Raw genomic sequence first — 23,615 nt, forward strand, 5'->3', positions numbered from 1 at the left:
GGAAAACATCCTGGGAACAGATGTGATGGAGTTGGAGAAATTGAGAGAAAGGAATGGCATCCTTACAGAGGACAGGATGTGAAGAGGTGTAGTTGAGGTAACTTGGCATTGGTGGGTGTGTAGAAAATGTTTGTAGACTATTTGTCTCCCAAGATGGAGACGAGAGATCGAGAAAGGGAAGTCTGCACCTAATTGTCATTTAGTGCATCAGTGAAAAGCACCAATGTGAGCTTTAATTTATTATATGCTCAACAAATGCTATTTTGAGATTTCAAATGTAGGAATAGAAATAGGTTTAACAGCACACTTCTTCTAAAGACAAATAAACAAAAAATAATCAATTTATCCAATCAATTTTGACCTTCATAACTTTGTCACAAATTTCTACAAATAAATTCAATAGCAGGTCACTGTGCTATGAATGCCATGTAGTTTCTATCTTGCCCTGTAAACTATGGTTTGAATAATGAAATCATGAGCTATTTGTCGTTCTGAAGGGCTTTGTTTGATTTACAAGTTTCCTTTTTCTCATATTTGCCAGATCATTGCAAATCAAAGAGTAAGATATGTGGTGGTACACTACCAGCCTACTGCAGGGGGCAATCTCTGTACCTGCAGAAGTGTAAGGGGACAAGACAACACCTGGCCGGCTGCCAATCAGTCAGCCTGAATGGATCAAGCCCCACCCGATCGGGAGCCAATCATCCTCTGGGATATAAGCCTGTGCCGGCCTCCAGAGGCCTCACACTGAATTGCTGCAGCCACAGCCAGCCTGGCTCTGTGGAGGTTTTTGTGGATTAAAGCCTGTTGTTCAGTCTTTACCTTGTGTGTGTCTGATTCTGTCTAACAGCGCACCACAAGATATTATCAAGAATGTCTGGTATAATTAAAACAAAAGGAACTGCACATTCTGCTAGAAACCAGAATCTCACTTCCTTTTGTTCTTTTCCTTTCTCTAGCCTCCCTTCAATTCTAAAAGCCTATTCACCTGAGAAATTAACAATTTCTTTCTTTTAACCAATGCTACCTGGTCCCCTGAATATTTCCAGTATTTCCACATTTTAATTTTTGAAGCCAGGGAATTTACTCCAATTGGTGCTCACATAAACAAGAGTGAAAGTGAGATGCTACGGCATGGAGCCTAGTAAATACTGAAAATGGTTTAAATCACAAGACATAATGTGAAAATATTTAAATACATGTTGTTGAGGCTCTTAAAAATTATATCTTTCCATGTGGGGAAATGGCTTGAATAATTCTCCTTCAGCCAGGCCAAATTCAGAGCATTGGAAAATGGAATATGCAACTCCCATCTTCAAAGACAGGTTGATGAAATTACAGGTGACAACACCTTGCATTCACTTGTTCAGAAATTATTTTAAAAATTGACTCATATAATTCTGGCAGCGGCAAGCTGGTCATTCTCTTCTATGTAGTGAATTCAACACATCTTTTGTCAATTTGCTGAAAAGAATCACTGCCCAGATGATATGTGCTGGCAGGGCTTTTCTACATCATCAGATGACAGAATTACTTGAACAAAAATGGTAAGAGATTTGTTAAGGGCAAGACATGAACTCAGAAGGATCTGCAAGTAGAAATTACTTCCTGAGGGAGTGCTGGAGCCAAACTAAATAATAATTTCTATGAGTGCACACATGCAAAGGAGTAATTAATCTGGCTTTGGAGAAAGAAATTTAATCTTTGACCAACAGGATAATTCTTTCAAAGAGTTAGTACAGCTACAAGTATTTTTTAAACACAGCATTTAGTTCTATTTGGAACAATGAAGTTTCAGGAGATGATGGGAACATAAAGGATCATAACTGTGTCAGATGCAGTATATAAAGAGAAGCTATTCCTGCAGTGGGCAGCGAAAAGACTAGATATATAGATCTTAGTTATTACTGATGTAAGGATAAACCTTTTATGCAGAGTAGTTATGGAGCTCACTGCCTGCAAGATTGGTGAAAACAAATTCATTTTTGCATTTAAAGTGTGTGTTTCAGCATTTGAGTGAAAATAATTTTCAGGGAATAGATTCCGTCTCATCTAAATAACAAAATATTCAACATCACATCTCTTTCCCATTACAATCTAGATTTTTTTTGCACTAAGGATTTAGCAGAGGTATTTAAATTCATTAAATAATAATGAAAAGAACTTTGGTACAAACAAGGCCTAATGTCAGACAGGTATCAACTACAATCATCTGTAGTAACCACAGATTGATTTACAGAGTATATCAATGATACTTACACTCTGGGTGTCCTGTGTGCGGGTGCAACAAAGAAAAAATTTCAATCGTCGACTCCAGCTACTTGCCTGTTCTTCTTCCAAACGATGACTATAGTTAAAAAACATATATTTAATCTTAAAGTTTAATACACTAGGTCTTTCGAATTATATTTCCTTATAACATAGGAATCCTTAGGCCCATTGAATTGATGCTAGCCCTTGAACAATTCTATTGATTCCATGCCATTTATTCCACTATAACCTATTTTCTTACACATGCCCATGAATAACTTCCCCCTCACAATTCTTCAAACACCCACCCATACTCAGGACAATTTATCTAACAATTGGTTTGGCTTTGGAACATGGAAGGAATCTAGAGCACCGAAGAGGAGCTCACGCTGCCATGGTGAGAATGTGAAAACTCGAACAGAGCACTGAAGGTCAGAGTTGAACCCAGATCACTGGAGCCATGTGACAGCAACACCACTCTGGCACCCCAGTTTCAAACTCAAAGCAAACAATATAAGAGTATCTCAGAGAAAAATGGATTATCTGGATTGCCTTTCACTCCCAATGATCCTGGCAAATTCTACTATACAACAATAAACATGCCATTGTCAAGAGTTTCAAAAAGTGATGTGGAGTTCATTCAAAATTACAAATTCATTCAACAAAATTATCACTTTTTACTTTCACCAAAATATTCCTCTCATTTTCCTTCTCTGCTCTGGATTATTACTATTACAGATACACAAGACACAGGCCCCCTTTTGGTCTCAGTAAGTGAACATTTTTATAAATGAGCAGTAGGCTACTGACCAATGAACGATATCTGGCTTAAATCTAAATTGCAATTCCAGCAAATTAAAATTTGGTTCAAATGAAGACCAAAGAAGGTGGGATAGGGATTTCAGATTGATTGGCTCAAAACATCTCCTGATATCTGATCATTGATCATCTTGAAGAGTTCTAACCTCACAAAGAAGATTCAAGATTCTTTTAGAGCCTTTTCCTTTTGACTATCATGCTTTAGTATGGCAACACCAATACCCCTGAGCATAAAGCCCTCCAAATGGTACTGGACATAGCCCAGGACATCACAGACAAAACCCTCCCCACTATCGAGAACATCTACAGGGAACATGACTATTGGAGAGTAGCAGCAATCATCAAGGATCCACACCACCCAGCACATGCTCTATTCTCACTGCTGCCATCAGAAAAGAGGTATAGACTCAAACCACCAGGTCAAGGAACCATCAAACTCCTCAACAACAAACTTAATCAGGGGGTTATTTAAGGACTCTTACTTGTGCACTTTATGGATTATTTAAAAATTCTCTCTGTATTGCAGTCATATTGTTCATATTCATCTGTTTGCGTTTATATGTATACGCTGTTCAGGTTTTTTTTTTGCAATATCAATATGTGGGTAAATTCTGACTCGCCCGCAAGAAAAAGAATCTCAGAGTTGTATGTGATGTCATGTACACTGACAAAAAAAAATCTGAAATATGATGCAAAGCCTATTTTAATGATAGCTGACAGGAGACAACCCACCTTCATTTCAAGTAATGAAACAGCCAAACAGCCATATCATAATCCTGTGTTATTTTTTCAAATGGGATAGTCACTGTTTAGTGTAAAAACATATTGGTAGTTCTAAATTTATTCACAGAGGATTTCGAATACACAGAAGCAACAGATATGTTTATAGCTAATTAAAGGATTTCTGTTGCATCGTAAACCTCAGAGAAAAGCATATGGTTTGTCATCTAGATTGGAGTACTAGATTGGCAATTCTAATTCAATGATTAAAAATCATCACCCTAACACATTATCTCACTTTTTCCCTGCCCACTCTGTTGAACATTTCCATCATTTTCTATCTTTATTTTAGAGTTCTAGCATTTGCTATATTTTGGAATATTTATCTATTTGGTGAACAAATGGGAAAATAAAATTGATAAGTAGATTATGGAATCCAAACCCACTTTCTAGGATAAGTCATCCATATTATAGTTAAAAGAAGAAGAATCTAGGCTGATTCTCACTGAAAAGTCAAAAGCTAATGTCTGACATATCAAGGTTTATGAAATTATGAGCAGTATAGATGGAGTAGTCCTTTTTGTTGGATGAGGGAGTTAAAAATGAGAGGGCATGGGTTTAAGTTAAGAGACGAAAAATTTGAAAGAGATTTGAGGAGAAAGCTTTTGCATAGAGAATGTAGTGGTTATATGAAATGAGCTGCCAGACAAAATGACAGAGCCAGACACAATGTTAAAAGCAACTGGATAGGTACCTGGATAATAACGTAGTAGAGGGATATAGAGCAGTGGTTCTCAACCTTTTCCTTTCCACTCACATACAACTTTAAGTAATCCCCATGCTATTGATGCTCTGTGATTAGTAAGGGATTGCTTAAGGTGGTTTGTGAGTGGGAAGGGAAGGTTGAGAATCACTGCTCTAGACCCAATTGTTACTGAAATATTTTGCTTGAGGAAAATTGTCATTGGCCCATTTCCTTTGGAGTTATGAAACTGTGCACATAACAAGTCAATGAAGTATGATTAAAACTGTGGTTTTCAAACTTTTTCATTCCACCCACATACCACCTTAAGCAATTCCTTACTAATCACAGAGCACCGATGGCATAGGGAATGCTTAAAGTGGTATATGAGTGGAAAGAAAAAGGTTAAGAACCACTGATATAGATCTAAATTCAGCAAATAGAAATGGTGTGAATGATCACTATGGTCAGTGACCATTAAGATGGGCTGAAGGGCCCAATTCTGTGCTGTATAACTCATGTTCATTATTTCCTTGGCTGTTGAGCACAGAGGCACCAGCTAAACCATGTTATGCACCCTCATAATTTTAGGAAGTTCAAGCAGTTGTTTAGAGCTACCTGTCATTAAACAGGAATAGCTCCAGATTTGCTACACTGTTAGGAATCCTTTTTGCTAACTTGCTCATTTATACTCACTTCAGCCTCATTAATGACAGTTAAGATGAATCCAAATAAAGTGATGTTGTAAACATGTTCCTGCAGACACTTCTATTCAAGTCCTTGTTTGCCGAGCTCTTACATGGACCCCAAGACTGGGCAAAAATCTAAATTCTCAGATGTTTTCACAGTTATCCTCACTCCTTTCATGCCAATCCAAGAACATTTTGTTGATTCCAAAGTCCCCAGGTCAGGATTGGGGACTGTATGTCGCATCTACAAATTGACAGAATCCAGCTGCCAAATGCTTTTGATTGTCAAGGTTTCTGGTGTTATCTGATCACTCCTCACTAAAATTTGTTCTGCTCTAGTTACAACCATCTGTTTGACTCAAGGAGGATTTCCTCAGGTGCAAACTGTTTTTTGACCATGTTCTATTATCAGATCACAAATGTTATTGAATCTTCCTGGGGTTAGATTTTCTGGACCATCTAAAATTATTAATTGTCCATGCATCAGTTTTATTTTCAAACCAGTTATCTTTCTGAGAGAATATGTTTAGCTTAAAAGAAAGATACAGGAATTGCACTAAATTAAGTGTACAAATTAAACATAGCTGGAGATGTCTTAACTCTGGCCAGAGAATTTTTTTCTACTTTAGCTTTTGCTTTTCACTTTACTAAACTGCAAACTACTATTTTGTGTGATCTTGTAATTTTGCTTATGAACTCAGAATGAGTTATTCAGGGAAAACCCAGATCTTACTTTATGATATACTCTACTGCTATGCATATGGATTTCCTTGTCTTTAAAGGTCAAAATGCTATTTTAAGTTTGTTTCAGCTGGTGTAAGATGAATCTGGTTCAAGCTCCACTACAGGCATGGGCAGATAATTTCAACTGACACAACTGTATGTTTAAGAGGCAGCTGTTAAAAGGGAGATGCTGACCTTAAACATGATCTTGAGTGATTGTTCAAATAGATATGCATGATCACATGGCCCAGTTTTTTGTTTAAAAAGATGCATTCTATAATATCCTGATCAATATATGTGAGATATCAAGGAATCAAAAACATTTTTTTCGATTTCTCTCATTTGTTGTTTGTGATGCACAATGAGCTATTCGGAAAAAAATACGTATTGGCTTATATAATGATGACTGTCATGCAAAAGTACATTTCTGGTTGAGTGAAACCACCAAAATGTAAAATGCACTCTGAAGATAGGTTTCCTGTATTCGGCGCTGTTCCTCATTCATCATCTTTTTATAAGATGATCAGCACTTTTCGATTGGAGAGTTCATAGAGTCACAAAGATTGACTGTGCAAAAAGCGACCATCCAGCCATTCTGATTAAGCTGGATAATAGTTATGAGGAGAGGCTAATTAGACGGCTGCAACAGGGAACATTGGACACTGAAAAAAATATATAATTGAGCTATAAAAGTTAATAGGACCAATAACAAGAGAACTTAATCCGTCAGAAGATTAGAGGAGACTTGAAGAAAAAAATCGACAGTGGAGATGTAAAACCAAGTACAGAAAAGATGGGTGGAGGCAGAAACCTTCACGTCTGGAATGTACTTGGGTAACCACTTGAAAAATTGTAATATGCATGAGCTGCAATGTGGAAGTAACTTTAGTCCTTTCAAGGCTGAACATGAATGGGCTCCTGATGTGCCATATATTTCTATGGTACTATGCTTCCTACATCAAGAAGGTCTTGTGATCTAATTCTACGCTATCAACACAGGACTCTGTCAAAATGTCAGAGAGATATTAGAAAAAAAAATCAATGCCTCTAGTTTAGGGAAAGGAAGAATTTGCCCCAAAGACATTATTGGTCATCTTCTTGTAGTGGACATTAATACCACTGTTTCAACTCTAGCCTTTTGTTGAGGTAACAGGATCACCTCGTGCCTCCACTATATCAAGATGCAGTGCCTTTGCATGTTTAACCTTTTCACACTGATATCATATCCAGCAATGGCTTCTCTTCTTGGCTCCAGAAAATTACTTCACTGGTGCCCATTAATCTACTCTTGGTTCTCAAATTTCAATCTTAATGTCTTCTGCATCCTCACCTCCCCCTCCCCCTTGATATTCTTCTATTCTGCTGCCTACCTTTGGTTATTCTGTCTTCCAAATTACAGGACACATTTATCTTTGTTAAAACTGCTCTATTAATGCAAATATTATTCATTGTACAGTATTCGAAATGTTCACGATCAATCACTTCGCAGATGACACTCCCCAGAAAGCTACAACATCAACAATTCCTTGAATGGTGAGTTGATCAATATGAGTTACCCTTGCAAAATTTAAGTCTTTAAACCATAGATAAATATTTCAAAGGACAGAGATGAATACAATTTAAGAAAAAATACATTAGCTGCCATTTCATAAATTGGTTATTTAATGCATATCCTGTGTCATAAAAGTATATATTAATCCATTAAAAATTGAATTTTGCATACTCAGGAAAAAAGATTCTGGTTGCATTACATAATGTTTAGCTATCCAACTCAGTTTGTTATAACAGCAACATTGGGGAGAATATGCAAGTTAGTGTTCCCAGAAAGTATAACCTGGTATTTAGAAAACACGACTTTCAGTTGACCATAAAGTGATTCATATGCAATATTTTATATTGAAATGAAGTGACTGGTTTGTAGGAAAGTTTCCAATACAAAAGTAACATGGATTTACAGCTTAGTAAGAGAGTAGATAATATGAATATGTTTCAAAGTAACAGTTCCCTTTAACCTCAATACAAATATAATCAATTTATATTACAATTTCCTAACCACCACATCACAATGTAATCTCAGAGGATTATAAACTGCTGCAATTTACCGTAAATTATATGTTCTGAGATTTCGCTGACGTCGTTTGGTTGCTCGAAGTTTCACAAATGTTCTTCCTGTTCGGTCGAAGACGCACATTACAGTTATGCAGACACTAAGAATTACAACCCAATTACAGGCTACAATGCCTAGAAGTAAAGGAAAGTTAGAATATGTCTGTAAGTATTGATGAAATTAAAAATTATTCTTTTACTTGGGTTCTTATGTATATGTAAATTTAAAAATTGGAATAGATGTATATAACTCATCCATTTTAGCTTAAGTTTCTGTTTCTATTTACATTGTCCAAGTGTAGAGTTATGTTCACATCCGACAATGTAGTTTTGTTGGTGAAGTATAATTTTGTAGAGATACAACATGGTAACTGGCCCTTCTGCTCTACAAGGCCACACCAGAAAATACACACAATTAACCTACTAACCCTGCAAGTCTCTGGAAGGAGGTAGGAATCGAGACCACCCAGAGGAAATCCACACAGACACGGAGAGAACTTACAAACTTCTTACAGATGGCACCAGATTTGAACCCTGGTCGCTGGCACTGCATTGCGCGAACTGTGCTGCCCCAATCATTGAATAATACAATGGAATAGCAACATTTTACTGCCAAGAAAACAAAAATTGCTTCCTCTGCAATTATGTAGGGACTTTCTGAACCATTATGACAAACGGAAAGCTACCTTCCTTCCTCATTAATTATGTATGTTGTAAGTGCTAAGTTTTCATATGATAAATATAATTTACTGGGAAATTTTTCATCAAGAGACATCACTGGTACTCTGCCTCAAATTAAACACCAGATGAAGAGTGAACTCTTTTCATTATACAAGTAAACAGGTGTTATCTTAAAGCTCATTGCTGAGATTTCTGACCACATTAGTCATCTGCATGTGAACATGAAAATTCAATCAATTTTACTGTTAATACACAAGGCACTATTTGTGAATTGCCACTGAAATAACATGTTGAACACTTGCTAATGTTAATGCAGAAGCAAACACACATACTGAAATAAACAAGAATTGCTGGGGGAACTCAGGACTTTAGATAATATCCATGGATAGATACAGTCAGGCATTTTCACGCTGGGACCCTTCATGAAAATAAATATCATAGAGGGAAAGAGGCCAAGAAGGTACCCTGAGGAGATAAGGTAGGGGGCAGAAGGTGTGAGAAGTAGAGACTACTAGTGGTAGTTGTGGGAAGAAAAGTTAGAGAGATCAAAAACAAAGAACAGGAATAGGTAAAGAAGACATGGAAACAGTTGGCTACAGGAAGTTCAAGTTTAGACCACAAATAGAGCATAGATGTTTGGGCAAAGCAGACACCCAGTTGTTCAAGATTCCAACATCTGTAGCTTTTGTGATTCACACAGTGACTGAAGTGGATGATATAAATTAAATTCACTTATTTTGTTCTCCTTGCTGGCAAAGAATGCTACTCTCAAACTCTTGCATTTTCTGCAATATTGCAACCAAGCAGATCTTGAATCTCATTCTTGCAGGTACTTCAAGATTGATTGGTACCAGAATGAGGGTTATTTGTCAGTGCACTGGTTGGTACCAGAATGTGGATCACTTGCCAGTGCACTGCTTGCTTCCATTGCAGACTGAGTTTGCCACTTGTGTGCCTGTCTATTGTCCTAATGGGCTTTTCTTACTGCTCATTGAAATAATACAACAGGATCCTGCTTCACAGTTAATTAATCTGCAGAATTTTCAGCCTTCCTTTAAGAATTATGATTTTCTGTCTCTGCCCTCTCTATTACTTTGTCCTGCTTCCCTACACCCCCATCTCTTTACAGTACAGGATCTGCTTTGCCCAGGTTCCCCAAAAATTGCAGAGAGTTATGAACACTGATCAGACCCATACACAAACCTTTCTCCCCTCCATCAACTTCATCTGCCTTGAAAAAGCAACCAACATATTAATGAACTTATCACACTATGGCCACACTCTCTTCACCCACCTCCTGTTGGGAAGAAAGTTCTGACGTATGAAATCAGATTCAAGAACAATTTATTTCCCGTTACCATCAGACTCCTGAATGAATCTCATTCTCATAAAATAATGTTACGTTGCTCAATTTTAATGGATCGCTCTCTGTAATCTCCGTGCTACATTATTTGCTGTACTTTTGTATGGGCTAATGGATCGCTCTCTGTAATCTCTGTGCTACATTATTTGCTGTACTTGTGTATGGGCTAACGGATCACTCTCTGTAATCTCCGTGCTACATCATTTGCTGTACTTGTGTATGGGATAACAGATCGCTCTCTGTAATCTCTGTGCTACATTAATTGCTGTACTTGTGTATGGGCTAACGGATCGCTCTCTGTAATCTCCGTGCTACATTATTTACTGTACTTGTGTATGAGCTGACTTTCTGGCAAGCATGCAAAAACAATGAATAGTCATAATTTTTTAAAAAGTGTATTGATTTTAACTACTCAATTACTGATTGTGATATTCTATAGATAGAGAAAAGTAATGGAATACAAGCTATCGTATTTGGAAGATATAGGAGAGCTTCTCAATGAATATTTTGCTTCAGTGTTCACCAGGGCAAGGAACCTTGATGAATGTGAGATCAGCTTAGAACAGGCATAAGTGCATGTTGAGATTAAAATAGAGGAAATGCTGGAGTTTCTGAAAAGCATTCAGATAGATAAGCGCCCCCCCCACCGACCAGATGGGATACACCCCGGGTTAGATCGGGAAGTGAGGGAAGAAATTGCTGGAGCACTGGCGATCATCCTTGCATCCTCGTTGCTCACAGGAGTGGTACCAGAGATTGGAGGATAAAAAATGTAGTTCCCTTGTTCAAGAACGGTAATAGGTAGAATACTGGGAATTATAGACCAGTGAATATTATTTCAGTAGTGGGCAAACTATTAGAAGGGATTCTTAGGGATAAGATTTACAAACAGTTAGAGAAGCATAGTTTTATTGGGGATAGTTAGCATGGCTTTGTGAGGGGCAGGCATGCCTCAGAATCAAAATTGAGCTTTTTGAGAAGGTGGCAAAAGAAATGGATGAAGGTAGGGTGGTAAATGTGGTGTATATGGATTTGAGGAGGCATTCGACAAGGTTTCCCTGATAGGTTCATCCAGAAAGCCACGAAGCATGGGATCCATGGAAACTTGGTTACAGGGATTTGAAAGTGGCTTGCCCAGAGAAAGCAGAGGGTGGTAGTAGTCAGAGCACATTCGGCCTGGAGGTTTGTGACAAGAGGTGATCTGCAGGGATTGTTCTGGGACTGCTGCTCTGTGAAATTTTTATCAATGACTTGGATGAAGAAGTAAAGGGTGGGTCAGGAAGTTTGTAGATGACACAAAGGTAGGTAGTGTTGTGAATAGTGTGGGAAGTTGTCATAGGTTACAAAGGGATATGGATAAGATGCAGAGTTGAGTGAAGAAGTGGAAGATTAAGTTTAATCTGGAAAAATGTGAAGTGATACACTTTCGAAGGTTGAACTTGAAGGTGGAGTATAATTAATGGCAATATTATTAACAGTGTGGAGGTTCAGAGGGATTTTGGGGTCCAAGTCCATTGATCCCTCAAGGAGGTTAAGAAGGTGTATGGTATGCTGGCCTTCATTAGTTAGGGGGTTGAACTAAAGAGCTGCTGGGGTAATGTTGCAACTCTATAAAATTCTGGTGAGACCACACTTAGGGTACTGTGTTCAGTTCTGCCTGCCTCATTATAGGAATAATAAAGATGCTTGAGAGAGGGTAGAGAGCAGATTTACCAGGATGTTACTTGGATTGGAGAACATGTCTTGTGAAGAAAGGTTGAGAGAGCTAGGAATTTTCTCTTCAGGGCAATATAGCTGAGAGGTAACTTAATAGGTGTGAATGAGATTATGAGAGGCTTGGACAAGTTGGACAGCCAGCACCTTTTACCCAGGGCAGCAATGGCCAACACAACATCTGTTTAAGGTGAGCAGAGGAAATTTTAGAGGAGACATCAAAGGTTATTTTTATTTGGACTCAGAGAATGATGAGTGCCAGGGGCAATGATGGATCTGGTACAATAGGGACATTTAAAAGACTTATATAGGCACATGGATGCAAGAAAAAGGGGGGCTATGGACTGTGAAGTTGGGAAGGGTTAGATTGATGATAGAGTAGAATTATATAGGTCAACACATCATGAGCTGAAGGACCCATATTCTTCTGAACTATTTCATGTTCATACTATGACTGCACTTTGGCAAGACTGATCACCTGGCTACACTTCTACTCCTGGCATACAAACAGAGACTGAAGGCCACAGCACCAGAGATGAAGATGGTGAAAGTATGGTTGAGGGAGGTGGAGGAGCATCTGCAGGACTGCTTTAAATTAGTGGACTGGAACATATTCAAGAACTCATCCATAGACTTGAATGAATATGCAACAGATGTCACTGACTTCATCAAGACCTGCATGGATGAGTGTGTGCCCATGTGCAGAGACAGGGTGTTCCCTAACCAGAAGCCCTAGATGAATCAGAGAATTCGCAACCTGCTGAGGGGGACAACAAGGGTGCTTAAGGCCGAGGATCGGGATCTTTACAAAAACTCCAGGTATGACCTGTGGAAGGCCATCTCTGAAGTGGCAATTCTGGAGGAAGCTAGAGACAGAGACAGATGCATGCCAGCTATGGCAGGGAGTCCAGGCCATTACAGCCTACAAAGCGAGGGCAAATATTATAGATTTGTTGTCTACTAGGCCTGCTTTAAGAAGAACTGAATACTAGAATCCCTGAAAAGGCTGAGGTCCCTGTGATATCGGTCTCTGAGGGCAACATCAGAACATCATTCAAGAGGGTGAACCCTCACAAGGCATCAGGCCCTGACGGCATACCTGGCAGGATACAGAAAATCTGCGCCAACCAACTAGACGGGAGTGTACATGGACATTTCAACCTCTCATTGCAACAGTCAGAGGTTCCCACCTTCTTCAAAAGGGCATCAATCATCCTGGTATCCAAGAAGAGTAGTGTGAGTTGCCTCAATGACTACCGTCCAGTAGCACTAACTTCTACTGTGATTAAATACTTTGAGAGGTTGATCAGGGCCAAAATTAACATGTACCTAAGCAAAGATCTGGACCCAGTGCAATTTACCTATCATCACAATCGCTTCACAACTGATGTAATATCACTGGCTCTTCACTTAGGTCTGGATCACCTCGAAAACAGCAATTCATAAATATAGCTGCTCTTCATCCACTATGTCTCAGCCATCAATACCATTAAGAAATTCTAGGCTTCTGTACTCCCACTTGCAACTGGATCCTTGAACTTCTCATCGAAAGACTACAGTCAGTATGAATTGGAAACAACATCTCCTCCACACTGACTATCAACACAGGCACATTGCAAGGATGTGTGCTTATCTCACTGCTCTACTCATTATATACCCATGACTATGTAGACAGGCACAATTCCAATGCTATCTACAAGTTTGTCGATGACACCACAGTTATCGGCAGAATCACAAATGCCAATAAGGAAGCGTACAGGAGGGACATAGATCAGCTTGTTGAATGGTGTAACAGAAACAGCCTTGTGCTTAACATCAGCAAAACCAAGGAGATGATTGTGAACTTCAGGACAAAGTCAGGGGAATACGATACAATCCTCATCGAGAGCTCAGAAGTGGAGAGGGTCACGAACTTCAAATTCCTGGCTTTCTACGTCTCTGAGGATCTGTCCTGGAGCCTCCACATTGATGCAATCATAAAGGCTCGCCAGCAGCTATACTTTGTGAGGTGTCTGAGGAGATTTGGTATGTCACCGAAGACTCTCGTAAACCTCGACAAGTGTACCATGGAGAGCATTCTGGCTGGTTGCATCACTGCCTGGTATGGAGGCGCAAACTCTCAGGACAAAAATAAACTCCAGAGGGTTGTTAACTCAGCCTGCGACATCTACATGAGGTGGTGTCTTAAAAAAAGCAGCCTCTATCCTCAAAGTCCCCCACCACCCAGGCCACGCCCTCTTCACTCTGCTACAATCAGGAAAAAGGTACAGGAGCCTAAAGACGAGCACTCATTGGCACAAGGACAGCTTCTTCCCTACTGCCATCAGATTCCTGAATAATCAATGAACCAAAGGCACTGCCTTACTTTTCGTCCACTATTTTTTTTGAATATTCAAGCAGTCAGTGGCTCTTCTGGCTTACTGAAGGCAGTGATAAATTTAGTCATTGATATCTGCCTTTATTGGGAGGTGATTTCCAGCTTCTCAATGTTTTCCTGCTTTCCTTGTGGATCTTTATTATTGACGACTGGTAATATGCAGTGGAGGATAGACTAACTGACTAATAAGTAGTTGATAATGCATACAGATGTAAAGTGGTGAGCTGCAATGACCTTTACAATTGTAATTCCCAATAATATTTGTGCTTTATGTGGAATTTGTCCAGAGATCAGATTGCAGTACATGACACAATCAGCCGCTGAAAAATTGCAGGCTTAAATAAATAAATCAACCACACATTTCTGCTATCAGGGGAAATAAAAGCAACCCTTACACTCAGGTTTATTTTGGTACACAAATGCCGTATTTCATATCTAGTATGAAATCAGATAAATTCTGTATGCTTTCACCATAATGTAGTTGGATTTAACAGAAATACTGAAATGAGGTTGCTACTTATTTTTGTCATGGGCCTGATTCTTTTCCAGGAGTTATCTGAGTGCTTGCAGCTGATAGAAATCCAGCAAAGGTGAACTCTGTTCCCATTTCCAGTGCAGACTGTATTGACTTTGGTGTTTTATATGTATTTTTTATTGGTATATTTGTAGATTATTAGGTTCATAAGTTTTTGGTTTACATTGTTTCAAAAAATTGTATTTTTTTTGTTTGATTTGACTATATTGTTGAATTGCAAATAATGTAATTAACAATAATGTTGGCTGTTACCCAAGGATATCAGGACATAAAATAGTGTCGGCCAACAGACTTAGTAATCTAAAGACAGTTATACTAGATTTTGAAATGTGCCAGTGTAGTCAAATATTAGAGAGCACAGCAAAGCTTCCAGTGTCTGCAATAAAACTGCTGAAAATATATTACTGATCAGCCAGTTTCACAGCTGTAATGAGTTCTGAAGCTGAATGTTTCTGGTGGAGGTCATACCCAACAAACACTCTCGATGATTTCTTGCTTTGCTCCAAGTATGATTGAGGAAACATTTACGTGGTGATATGTGCTGGACTGAATCTGTTATGCATTTTATGGCCAAGACCTGCCAAGGCAGTTTTCCCAAAACTTGGGTAGATACCAATGTATTGATACAGCTGGACAAGAAGTCTACAGGAATAATAACTGAAGTGTTGTTGGGCCACATGGCCTTTGCTGTATCCTGTTCATTAAATCATTTCTTGATAATCCATTAAATCTATTGAATTGATAGAGGATGACAATGTAGCTTCCCAGAGGAGGTGGAGATGCATCATCTACTTGGCATTTGTTATGTACGATGATTGCTAGAATTAATAATAATGGTTCCTTCTTGTTTAATTGTTCATTATCATGCATAACTAAATGAGATAAGACTGCAGAACTTTCATCTATTTTATGGGATTGGTTAGAAAATAAAAATAGTGGTGCTTTCAGAGCTACTGTATCAGCAGTGCTGCCACTGGTGCAGACCTAGGAGGACAAAGATACAGCACTGCTCTGAAAGGTTCAATCGCATGGTTCTAATTCCAACAGCTCAATAAGGATTTTAAATCACTTGTTAAAAGAGCCGATGATGTTTTATTTTAAAATCCTACAACCGCAGGGTCTGTGCCCAAGATGGTGGTGCCTAGGCTAGGCAGACGCCACGAGGATTGGAGACACCGGAGAAGCAGTGGACCAGTGCAGGACGCCAGAAATGGGAAGAACCCCTCCAACCCCGTTAATACAAAAAGGCAGATGACACAATCCTGCAGGATGGTGACCATGGCAGCGAACTATCGAGGGGATCAATGGCTAAGGAACCACACGGGCTGGAGACTGACTCATGGGAACCAGCTATGGGAGCCAGAATTTGAGAGGATGCTGAGGGCAAGAAGGGAATCCAAAGGACCTTGGGGGCTGAAGGCTTCTGGATTGTGTTGGAGTTTTAGATCTGGAGTTCGGGTTACCAACTAATCGAACAAGTGTTTGTGTGGCTGCAGTAGGAGCACAGGAGGAAAATCCACAGTCATTCAGTGACTCTCAAGGGACTCGCTTTTGCTGGGTTAATGGTGACTCTGTCTGCCTTACGGCATGCGAAGGCAATTTTGTGTAATATTAATTGTTCTGTACCATTACATGATAATAAAGGAATCTTGAATCTAGCTGCATTAATCATATCTGTGTTTTCCGCTTATTTTCTTCAGGTTAGCCCCTCATTAAGAGAGTAAATTGTTCCAAGATTAGAAACTCAGGTAATGGTAGAGTTAAAGTGTGCCAGGTGGTGAGGTAGAGAGTATGATCTAAAGCACTGTTGATGTTTCCTTGCAATTCATATAGCACTGCTATATCTGCAATGAATCTGTTCCATTTAACTCGGTAGTACCAACTTCAACTACCATCATGGAGGGTACTCTTTGCTTGAAGACGAGGTACAAGGACAGTGAAGTGATCATTTCAACAATTCTATATCTATATAATAGCATAGGGTTGGGTTATTAGGCTGGCAATTCAGAACTCTATTTATTGAGAGACACGTTAAAATCACACCAAAGTTCAAAGATCAAATTTATTGTCAGAATACATACATAACATCTTGTGATTGTTTTTCCTGTGGGCCAGGCAGAATTTCTACTTTATCAGTAGTTCAAAGAACTGTACTCAAGAAAAGAATCGAATACAAAAGAGAGAAATGTAAACAAAGAAGGAAGTACAAACAAATTGACTGTGCAATACAGAAAATAAATATTCAATAATAAATAATGTGTGAAGTAATAATTAATAGAATGGAGATACCTTGATTGAAGTAAAAGCACCATGCTGGAGAAACTCAACAAGTCAAATAGTGTACTTTATGTTGCAAATATAAAGAGACATAACCAACATTTTGGGTTTGAAGCCTTCATCAAGGTATGAGCAAAATGTAGGCAGATGCCCGAACAAAATGGTGAGGGGAAGGTGCATGGGGAGGAACCCAGTCCCACAGCAGGATGTAATAGGTGGATAAGGGAGAGAGGGTCTCCCTCTCTGCGATCAGAGTGAAAATGCTCAGCGAAGCGACCCTGTCATTGATGCAGACAGAGTGAAGGAGCTCAGCGAAACAAATGGTGACTTTAGGAGTTGTTTAAAATATAGAAGACAGTAGGAAATGATGACAAGTGCCCAGAGGTGACTGGCATTTGTAATATCAGTTCAGAAGTTTGAGGAAAGTTGTATAAATCCTGTAATTCATCATGAAGCAATGGCTTAGTCCTTATCAACATTGAAGATTAAATAACAAATGCCATGCATTATTCCACAAGCTAGGAAAGTTCTTGTACATCCTCAGACTAACTGTATTAATGACTTCAGATGGAATTAATCATGTGAACTGATCATCAGAAATCTACACTAACCATGTATGAACTATAAATCAAACAAAATATTAACAATTAAATTGCATATATTACTTACCCAAGGTAACATTCTTTGCAGTGGTGTCATTGCATGAGTGATAGTATTGTGCTAACCAGACAATTCCGATAATTGCATATGCAAATTCTATTAGCACAATTGCTGTAAGAAAAAAAAGCCCAGTACAATGGTTAGAATGTTTCTTGCTCCAAACAGATGAATCAAATTTAAGAGGACATATAGAGCAGGTACTGTTGATTAATTGATAATAAAAGACTGGATTAATTCATTTTTAAAAATCAAGCAGGATTTCATGAGTGGCCTGGTTGTCCAAGTATTCTCTGATATTCTTAAATATTAGACTGCAAAACAAGTTATCAATTACCAGTAACCTGCTTCTGTAGATTTTTCACTGCCATTTCAATTCACATTTGTGAATTGTTCCTTTCCTTTGCCCATATCATAAATTTGGTGTACTTAAAGCTTAAATAAAAACTGAAAATGCTAGAAATGTTCAATAGATCAGGCCACATCTGTGAGAACAGAAACAAGAGTCAACAGTTCAAGTTGAGACTTTGTAAGTCACTGGTGAGACCTCACTTGGAGTAATGTGTGCAGTTTTGGGTTCCTCATTTAAGACAGAATGTGCTGATGTTATAGAGGATTCAGAGGAGGTTGACAACGATGATTCTAGGAATGAAAGGACTATCACATGAGGAGTGTTTAATGGCTCTTGGCCTGTACTCGTTGGAATTAAGCATGAAGGGGAATCTCATTGAAACATTTCAAATGGTCAGAGTAGATTTAGAAAAGTTGTTTTCCATGGTGGGAGAGTCTAGAACAAGAAGACACAACTTCAAGATGAAAGGGAATCCACAGATGCAGAGGAATTTCATTAGCTAAATGGTGGTAAATCTGTGGTATTTTTTGCTGCAGGCACTTGTGGAGGCCAAATTGTTGGGCTTATTTAAGGGAGAGATTCATAGGTTCTTGATTAGCAGGTAATCAAAGGTCACGGGGAGAAGGCCAGTTAGTGGGGAAATGGATCAGCTCATGATTGAATGGAAGGGCAGACTCGATGAGCTGAATAGCCTACTTTTGCTCCTATGGCTTATGGAAACTTTGCATCTGCTCAGAATTTAAATCTTTTCTCTTTTTATTTTAGATTTCCAGCTTCTGCATTTTTTTTTTAGGTGCTTTCAGTTTTTACACTAATAATGGACTGCTCTGGCACCAGAAAAGAACTGTCTCATTTTGGCAAAGTCATATTTTGTACTTGGATATCTATGAATATTTATTATCCATCTTTTGTCTCTTTAATTGAACTTTTTATGTTATTGTATTTTTTTTAAAACAAAATACCTGTTTGACTGCAGCATGTAAGAATTTTGACGCATATGTACAATGTTCAAGAAATAAATTCATCATATCATTATTATAATTACATGGGAAATGGAAATTTTGCTTCCTGAACACGTTTGGGGGTATTTTATGGATTTTGGGCTGCTGATCATGAAAATCACCTTAACATTTTTCTATCATGTACTATATTTAGATATAACCTATTTTTTTAAAATTTCATGTCATATTTTAAGTCTACTTCAAGCGAACAAAGCCATGAAATGCAACATGTCATTGAAAATTCATTTTCCACATTTGGACAACTTCCCTGCTGATCTTGGTACAGTTAATGATAAACATGGTGAAAGGTTTCACCAGGACATTGCGACCATGGAAAAGCAGTGTCAGGGCAACTAGAATCCATCAATGCTGGCCAACTATTGTTGGACACTGACACTAAAAGGCATCAGATGCTGAGTATAAATGAAAATCAGCAGCAAAACATTTTTAGGTTAGTTGAACTAACACAATATGTCAGCATCATTACGTGATTAAACATGTTAAATTCAATAAAACTTAATTTAATGTTTCTCCAACTTCCTACATGATACAGCAAATTTGAAATTATCTTTGTGTTTAGTCTGAAGTTATCTATCATAATCCACAATTTTCTTTCAGGAACCAAACCTTTTGAAAAAAATTGTTGCCCAGTGTTATTATTAAAACTTCTTCTGGTTTAAAAACTGAAAAGTATAATTCAAATAGAGAAGTCCATATTATAAAGAAAAATCATATTCACTCATTACTCTTCTAAGCTCTTGGCTATACTCCTTGCATTGACTGGGTCAGTCATATTAAGAGACATGCAGAGGCTTTAAAATCCAATAATCAACTCATCGTGAGATCCCACATTCCCTTTCTATTTCACTGCTCCCCCTTCCACTCTACCTCTGACTCCATCAGTCTGTTTGATCAGCTACCCTTCGATTGAACTTGACCACCACTTACAGTCAAACATCAAAGATTACTGCAACAGTCCAACATCTTCTGAATCAAATACTACACTAACATTGTAAACACTATCACTTCTAGTCACACATGAAGTTAACTTAAGCATTTACTGTGTTCCTCCACCAGCAGTTGATCAAAATAGCAAAATTTTGAAGTTGTAAGAAATGCATATCACCATGTTCTTCAAAAATTGAAAGCGAAGTCCATTATCTTCCGAAAGATATTAGTCTAAGTAATGTACAGCCTTAGGAATGTCATGTACGTGTTGATAAAAATTACCAAAATAGTTGCTCTATACTACAATTTAAGTAGACAACAAAATTTAAGTTGAGAGCTTAATGTTGATTTTTCAAACACCTCTCTAGCAAACCTCACTTTGTTCATCTTATTTCAGGCATTATGAAGGAAGATTTTCAACCTGAAGTTCATAAATGTTCCATTAATTAATTTCATTCACCACTGATACAAGCTGAAAGCTCATGACTTGGTATTGTTTGATAATATCTCCATGGACATGTGAATGCCAGCCATAAAATGGAAAAAGTACATTGGAAACAGCATCGAGAATATCGTCCAATCATCTGAAGCACAGAAATCCATCATTTAAAAAAAAACATGTCAAACATTATCTGACCCAGCTGTGACAGAGTCTAACCGTATTAACCTTATCAGTCACCTTAAAACCCATAGAACTAAAGTGGAAGCAAGTCATCTGTGACCCCAAAGGACAGCTGAAGAAGACATTTGCAAATTAAGCAGTTCATAACACAGTGAGAACAAACGTATTCAGAAGAGGAGACAAAATCAATTTCAGATAATGCATGATTCAGCAGACCGACAAACCTTTCCGACCTCTACCAATGATATAGCCAGTCTCTGGGTGTTTTGGAAGCATATTTCAACGTGAATGCATCTTTGATCTTTCCTAACAATGAGTCCAACAAATTATGGGCATTATCCAAAATGATTATTGAAGCACATACTGGAGCTTTAAATCACTGCGAGTCATCCAATATTTTACACATATAGAAAGAAATTTAATTTTCATTCTCTCATGGCAAGTGTTCCCTGCCATAATTTTAAAATGTTGCAAATTCAAATTAAATGTGTATAATAAAGAACATAGAGGTAAATTTAATAGCAAATTAAATTAACACTTGCAAGGGCTTTCCTGTAGTGACTCATTTATAGAACTAGATGGCTCAGTTCCAAGTTTTAACCAATTAAATTTACTCTTATGGTTGACTGGTTTCATGCACTTGAAAGATATTTGTACTCTGGCTCTAAAATTGATACAATTTGGAGCAGTAAGAATGAAAAGAATTGCAAATTCAATTTGGGCAACTTACAAATACCAAGGTAGGACCAAGATATCAATTTGGCTGTTATCACAATGAATTATCATTAAAATCTCAGAACAACTTTTAACACACTATAAAATTTTATAACTTCTTACCCATTCGAATATACAGAATGTACTGCATTGAATCACGTGGCTCTGTATAAAGAATGCTTCCTCGCATGCTCAACCAGATTATAGCAGCCTCGGATATCATACAGGCAATAAGAATGCCTAAATAGCCTCTGCCATGGTCTACTAAGTTGAGTGAACATGATTCTTGAGGGCTGTAAGTCAAGCCAAATAGAACCACAGCAAGCACCACAAACCTGTGAACACAAAACAGATGCCATGGAAGAGTGAAGGTGGGGGTAAAAAATAGAGATAGGGTCAGAGAAGAGGATGGAGAAGGGGAAGGGATGGGGAGGAAGGAGGAGAAAGGAGATAAAGGAAGTGGGACAGTGGGGGAGAGAGTCCAAGAAAGTGGGAAGATGGTGGAGAGAGAGAAAGACCATTACATGAGGGGGGGATAAGGGGGAAGAGATTATTTAACAACATGATTAAAACTATGATTAACACATCTGTTGGTCTTGGAGCTGCACTTACTATTTTTTAAATTGGTCAGTAGCTCTGAATCAAGTGATGCCCTTGGCATGTAAATCAAATAATTATGGATGTAGTGTGGCCAAAAGTAGGCAATGGTCCCATGCCAGCAAGTTCCTATCCATTCAATGTGATAGGCTGAATCAGTTTATTCTGATATTCCATCTATTAGAATCACTGAACAAATTATTATTAAGGATATGAGTGGCTTGACATATTCGTGAACATTCATACTTGAAGTATGTTGAATTGGGTACTATTTTACTTAAAGTTCGATAGGCCTTGCCCTAATGTTGTGGATATGACCACTCTTTTTACCTTTTCAATTCAATAACTTCTGCATGAAAACTTTTAAAACTTTGTCATTTGAGAAAATGTAGCTGTTACTGACCACATGTTCTGTATATCTAGTAATACAAAAGGTTCATGATGAACAAGACTGGTAAGAAAATAATACTAGCATTAGTAATAATATGGAAGGTCACCTGTCCTCTCTGGCAGGAAGCAGATCAGAAGTCACCTCATCTGCCACTCAAGGTTGGAGCCACAGGTGAGGCTGCCACGCAATTGATTCTCCACTACACATTAGGTCACGTGGGCACACTTGAACTGGACCCCCTAGCTGGCTCAAGTATTAAGCCCAACAAACGGACCAACTTGATCTCTTTTCCCCTTGGTATGATCCCCAAGCTCCACTTCAGGTTGTGAGTCATGAGAGATGCTGGAAGACCAATTGGGAGGAGTCCAATCCAGGTTGCTAGCTGTGGATGATATTGGAGAACCAGTTGTGAGGTGTTTGGCTGTAAAGAGTGGGGCTATTTGTGGCATGCACCTGGGAGAGACTGTCATGACTCACCATTACAAATGGTAACTATACTTGTTCCTTTGCTCATGCTTGTTGTAGAGGGGGTGGATGGTATCATTTGTTTAACCCTTGTATCACAGTCAAGTATTGCCATTTACAGTGATTAACCAGTGTCCGATGTGCATGATTTGTGTGTCATTGCTTTACATGCGTCTGTGAGTGTGTTCCCAATTACGAATTCCTCCAAGTGTAATTAAAGACCATTGTTTGTTGCTTCTTGAACCCGTCAAACTTGTTCTCAACATCACAATTGTCACTGCAAGCAGGATTTAAGGTATTTCAACTGGACAAATGCACAATTGTGATGTTTTGGAGGAGAGCCACCAAGAAGGACTCCACAGGTAGGGTGGATAAAATCCCGGGTGGACTGATGATGGTGCTGGGTTCAGCAACTTGACCAGCCTGCTGGTAAATCATGGTAAACCAGTGATTCATTTGACAGTCTGGACCCACAGGGGAGAAGATTGGGCACAATGTTGTGTCACTCCTCAAGAGACCGGGGTTCCCAGGAGTAAGGGGAGACAGAGAGAGGCCTTTTGGCTGAGAGCAGATATCCTTGGGCACCAGCACGAAACACTGGGGGAAAAAAGAACAGGAGAACACCCAGTTGAAAGGTGAGGTGGAGAGGCTAAAGCAGCAATGCTTCACCATGAGAGAAGCGGTCCAGATCAAACATAGTCAGGCCAGAGAACTAAAACATAAAAGCACTGAACCAACATGCAGGTTCTTCAAAATGTATTTGCTAAAGTGGCTCACCAGGCTGGCTGGGCAGCCGGACCTTGTCAAGGTCTGAGCTATGATGCTGAGGGGGGAATGATGTAGACATGTGATTGGGGGCTGGGGCTGACGTGG

At 38.7% G+C, this 23,615-nt stretch overlaps 1 protein-coding gene across 6 annotated transcripts in view; it reads right to left on the reverse strand.

The window, feature by feature from the left end:
• Nucleotides 1-23,615, reverse strand: part of dagla (diacylglycerol lipase, alpha) — a 203,050-nt gene that overhangs the window by 98,010 nt on the left and 81,425 nt on the right. For 5 of the 6 annotated variants that reach the window (XM_069899054.1, XM_069899074.1, XM_069899049.1 and 2 more), the window contains 4 exons: nucleotides 21,413-21,624; nucleotides 17,665-17,766; nucleotides 8,046-8,184; nucleotides 2,260-2,347 (listed from right to left, as the gene is read on the reverse strand). In XM_069899054.1, the coding sequence (XP_069755155.1) occupies nucleotides 2,260-2,347; nucleotides 8,046-8,184; nucleotides 17,665-17,766; nucleotides 21,413-21,624 (541 nt within the window). The remainder of the gene's footprint in view (nucleotides 1-2,259; nucleotides 2,348-8,045; nucleotides 8,185-17,664; nucleotides 17,767-21,412; nucleotides 21,625-23,615) is intronic. The other variant, XM_069899082.1, reaches the window with a different exon arrangement.

Source organism: Narcine bancroftii, chromosome 1 (assembly GCF_036971445.1).
Source record: "Narcine bancroftii isolate sNarBan1 chromosome 1, sNarBan1.hap1, whole genome shotgun sequence".
Taxonomy (NCBI): domain Eukaryota; kingdom Metazoa; phylum Chordata; class Chondrichthyes; order Torpediniformes; family Narcinidae; genus Narcine; species Narcine bancroftii.